We start from the raw sequence: 5,023 nt of genomic DNA, 5'->3' as shown, positions 1-5,023 counted from the left end.
GCTGGGTCTTCTTTTGTTGCCTTCTTTTGAACGGAGTTGGAAAGCAGGTTAGTGGGGTGGGGAGGGAATGGAGATTTTGCAGTATTCTTACCCTGCCACGCCCACCAAACCATGCCACTCCCACCAAGCCACGCCCAGAGAACCAATAGTAAAAAAATTTGAATCCCACCACTGCTATAAACCATAATTGTGGGTTGAATTGATGTCCTGGTTTGTGCAACATGCTGAGGCATTGAATAGGATCCTCTAAAACTGAGCCACAAACTGACTTCTGTGTAACTCAGACTACCATTTTTGCAAAATCCAATTGTAGATTTGAAAGAAGCCATTAAGAAGCCACACTCAAGAAGACCTTTAAACCATTTTTGAATATTTTTAATGTTACTTTTGTACAGAAGCAATATTTCACTAGAAATGAAAAGAAAGTTCAACATAAGATCAGCCATTGGAAAAGGAGGACAATAAAGTGTAGAAAATGCACACAAAAAGAGAATAGCTTCATTTTGTAGTGGAACTGTGATGGTCATTAATTCCAGTATTACCTTCCTCTAGTAGAGTTTATTCAGAATGTCAGCCGTAGTTATAAAGACAGTGGCTGCATTCATATAAAATGCAACTCTTGATTTTAATTAAAAATTTTTAATGGCTAATACGTTGAACAAGCCGAGTCATTTGATAAATTCAATGTAATGAGAGAATCCAGGAATTAGATTAATTCATGAATTAGGCTGAGCATGTATGAGAACCCAATCATTAACCTAGCTAGATCACTTCTGGGATTTGTGTACTACATGGAAGTGCATCTGGGATAGGTTCACACCTCTTGACCACTGTTCGTACTTGAGCCACAACTGCATTGTGACTGGTACCTTGGATGGGGGCAATTCGGGTTGCTCCGCTATGATAGTAACGAGTAGCAGTGGCATTGAAGGGAATACTTGCTCTCATTTTCATGCCACCCATTTCCAGTGCACAGTGGTGGTTGGGTGGGACTTCAACTTCAACTGTGTCAGAGTAAATGATTGATTCACTCTGTGTGTAACCTTTAGTCCAGTTGAACGTTTTCTCTGATGAAATGCCCCAGGATATTCCTAAGACTTCAGGTATCCCTGCTGTCATTGTAAAGCCTATGCCCTGAGAGATGGACATGCCAACATCCCAGCTATGTTCAGAGGTCACTGTTCCTGATAAGGTGGTTGACTTCTTCACTGTCCTACAATCATAGTTGGTAACTTTGCTAGAGACTATGGATATGCCTGATTCAGTGAATGATCCATGGTCTAGAAAGTACTTGACATTGGCGATGCTCTGTGAGCGATAGTCTTTATTAATGGTCAGGACATCGTAGTATTTATAATAGTACTCCTTACCATTCCAACCAAGGAAGAAAGCTTGGTTTTTACTATCTACCTTCCCTAATCCATACTTATTTTTACCAACATATACATTTATACCTGCACATGTGTTGATGGAGTTGGGTGGGACTTTACCCCATGAATCCCCTTTCCAGCTTAGGGATTCAAAGTCATGTCCATTCACCAAAATCCAGAACTCAGAAGTGGAATATTCTTTGTTTCCGAATGGGTAATAGCAGTAAGGACCCTGGCTGGGACTGTAGTAGCCAGCAGCACAGTATTGTTCAATGCAAGGATATTCCCATCTGCCAGCATAACTATTCCAGTAAGACACAGCTTCAGAAGGTATAGATCCTGGGAATAAAGTCCAACTCATAGTAGTTTCGTAGAAAACGCTAACATTTCTACTAGAATGTTGGATGTCAACATTCTGGTCTTGAGCACTGTTGGTTTTGTCTGAAAAGTGAAAAATATGTCAATCAGTTAATTTTAATGAAGAAATATAAGCATATTTTCTGGAGATGTTTCTCAGCCATGTGAGTAACATCTATTACTGTATGTCTATGGAGATTCTTAGTTGTCCAGGTCATGTTTGTCACAAAGATGCTTTCTTTCAAAAGACAAGAGCGTCCAGTTGCCTTTGGAAAGAAAACACTTTTGGGTCTGTTACTGTAGGATTCTAACATAGTTCCAATCCATCTGCTAAATCATTTGTTTATATATTGGTATTAATGCATTACTAAACTACTATGTCCAAGACTTTCTCATGGGTTTCATGAAATAAAAACTGAAAAGATCATTTGTAAAAATATTAAACAATGCGACTCTGCTCATCCTTTTTATTTGTTAAAACATATAAGTTTTTTCCCCCATGAAAAACATTTTCAATTGATATCTAAGGTCTTTTTGGGTCTTCCATAACTTTTATAAATGGGGACATTCTTCAAAGAAAAAATATCAGAAACATTGATCTACTGCAATTTTGAATATTATTTTTGTAGGATTCCTGTTAATTTTAATGGATGAAAGTTATACTCTGGGCTAGAATTTGTATATAACCCTTATATATGCATACACTATATGTACAATCTATTGCTTGTATCCTGTTTTGGTTTGTATTTGTTGTTCTGCCTTCCATTTGAACTTCATAAAGTATATAATCCACATCCTAGATGAGGAGATGGCAGTCGGTGTCTTCACTTCACTTGTACTTTCTCTTTTTCTCTTGACAGAGACTTGCCAATATACAATGGTTAACCAATCAGTCTTGAAGATTTCAGCAGTTGAGATTCCTTATAGGAAATAGCATGAGACCTGCTTCATCCAAATGCTCTACTCCTGGTATTGATGTATGGAAATCTCACTTATATGGATTTCAATTACCAGAATTCCTCAACTAGCATGATGCTAACCAGGAATTTGATGATTTGCTGGTCACATAAGATATTTTGGGCAAGTTAACTTTAAAAAATTAGTTGCAATATTTAGGACATCTTGGAATGTTGTAAGTTATGACCACCATAGTGTGTCTTGCTTCTGTCCACAATGCAATTTCATTTGGTTATAGAAAGGATTTCAATGAGATCAACTCAATACAGTTCTTTAAAAAAGAAGCTCAAGATGAAAAAAAAAATGTAGACAAAAGGAATTTCTCCATGGATGAAGCTCCATGGATGAAGCTTATGTACCTGGGATCAACTGAGGAGGATTTTTCTTCACTGTTCTCTTTTGGAGTTCAAGATTACTGTTGACTTCATTGGCCAGGGGCCCATCTATGATCAGTGAAAGGAAGAGAGTGCAGAACAGTAGATGCATCTGAAACACAAATCAGAAGATCATTTCAGATTTTGGAAACATTGCCAATAAACTGCCATTGTATTAATTCCCTTCCCCTCTGTCCCTTCTAGTGCTCATGTTTTAAACACAAGTCTTACATATTAAAGAACAAAGAATAAACTTTTATATAGGCACTTTTAAAATATTTAGCTATAGGTAAGTATGGCTGGAGCTAGAAAAATGTGGTCAATTTGAGTGGTAAGAAATGAGGGGTGAAATGCCAGGCATTTGAACATCAAGCCAAAATGATTCAATGCACATTGCATAAGCTATTTTTGAAGACAAGAATTCCCCATTAAACAAGTCACCAATTCAATTTACTCTTAAGTAAAATCATAGACTGAATGACTATAGCGAACTGGTAACTTACTAGGATTGACTGATTGAACTGAAGTGTATAGTGGAGGCGAGACATTTATATTTGTTCAATTTACCCCCCCCCCCCTTCTGCAATTCTTGGAGGAAGGGAGTATTTCCATTACATGCCTTGTTGCCAATTAGAATGGAGAAGTTGCCTATAATGAGATGAAGCCCAGAAGGTGTACTAGATGTGGCTGCTAGGGCCAACATAACTTTAAAAAAATGACATTTGGATCTCTAGCAGAAAAAGATGAGTGGAAGTTTGCCTTCCTGGGCACAGGAAGATCAAACATTTCAGGCTCATATACAAGATGTACCTCATTTTTTACCCCAAGAACATGGTTTTTAGAGAAATCACAGTGTCACTCTACTACAAATAATAAACTACAAAAACATGGCTACTGAGCAAAAATAGAGGCACTAATTTTAAGCCGAAAAGTATCAGTAAAATGTCACCAGGAGATTTATCTGCCCTTCTTCTAAAAGACAACATCTATCCACAAGTCATGGTAGGTAAGTTGCATGAAATACTGAACTCCTACTAATTATATTTATAATGGAGGCAACTTACATTGGGATCTCTTTCAGAAGTCCAAGGCTTTTGATGTGGCAATTGCTGTCCTATTTATATAATTTTCAGAGAAAAAAATAAAAGGGTTATGGGGAGGGACTCGTCTTGCAAAGAGAAAAATCCTAATTGAGTAGTGATGTGAGTTTCATAAGTAATTGAGAATATCAATTTCTGATTATCACAAAGTGGCACCTTGAGAATGATTTATGGAAAACATATCTCATGAACTCTCCAGGTTCTAAAGTAAATATTTGAGTAGAAATTTCAGGTGTTCATTTGACACTCTGTCTCATTTCAGGAGTTTACAACTGGAGCCCTCTTATCCTACTCTTGTCAATGACATTAGATGCCACACAGGTTCAGAAAATGCTTGTTTTGTAAAACCATCTTAATTAAAGCACCTACAGAAAAACGAACATCCATTTATTTTATTCCCTTGGAAATACAGCTTGTAAATGACCATTATCACATCTTCTGGCAATGAATTCAATAAATATGTATTGCATGAAGGAGTACTTTCTTTTATCTGGATCAAATCAATTTCATTGCATGCTTCTGCTGTTCCTGAAAAGAATTAGAAAAATTCTGGTTAATTTCTTTTTTTTAATCTAGTACATAATTGATGATTTTATTGTTGTATAATTGATGGCTTTATTATTGCTCTAAATGGCAAACATTTCAGCCCTTTATTATAGGAAAACTGCCCCGAAGACTCTGACTTTTTGCTCTGTTCTGGTTCTCTTTGCCACTATGTGTAATGTGAGTTTTCATCTTATAAGAAAGAAGATAACAAAAAGGTGAACCATTCTGCCTGGCTTTTGTAACAGAAGAGGCAAACTCTAACTTTTATGGAAACCCTGTAAAAAGTAGAGTATAGTAGAACATGCTGTGTTTTTAGTTT

The 5,023-nt window shown here is 36.7% G+C and overlaps 1 protein-coding gene across 1 annotated transcript; it reads right to left on the bottom strand.

Moving 5' to 3' along the window:
* Nucleotides 1-349: 349 nt before the first annotated feature.
* Nucleotides 350-4,560, bottom strand: LOC309401097 (natterin-3-like). Its single transcript, XM_081970055.1, has 4 exons — nt 4,524-4,560; nt 4,123-4,172; nt 3,044-3,170; nt 350-1,811 (listed from the first exon to the last, which is right to left on the bottom strand). The coding sequence occupies exons 1-4, from the start codon at nt 4,543-4,545 to the stop codon at nt 763-765; spliced, it is 1,248 nt and encodes a 415-aa protein (XP_081826181.1). The 5' UTR covers nt 4,546-4,560; the 3' UTR covers nt 350-762.
* Between the last annotated feature and the right edge of the window lie 463 nt (nt 4,561-5,023).

This window comes from Natrix helvetica (assembly GCF_964273705.1).
Source record: "Natrix helvetica genome assembly, chromosome: Z".
Lineage (NCBI taxonomy): Eukaryota > Metazoa > Chordata > Lepidosauria > Squamata > Natricidae > Natrix > Natrix helvetica.
This window is presented reverse-complemented; position numbering and strand designations above follow the sequence as displayed.

Bases quoted from the DNA above. Each gene is read 5' to 3' on its own strand.
- LOC309401097 (XM_081970055.1), bottom strand. From the start codon at position 4,545: ATGGATGTTCGTTTTTCTGTAG. The intron at 4,173-4,523 runs GTGCTTTAATTA...TTATATAAATAG, and splicing joins GGATGTTCGTTTTTCTGTAG to GACAGCAATTGCCACATCAA. The intron at 3,171-4,122 runs GTAAGTTGCCTC...TTTGTGTTTCAG, and splicing joins CTTCTGAAAGAGATCCCAAT to ATGCATCTACTGTTCTGCAC.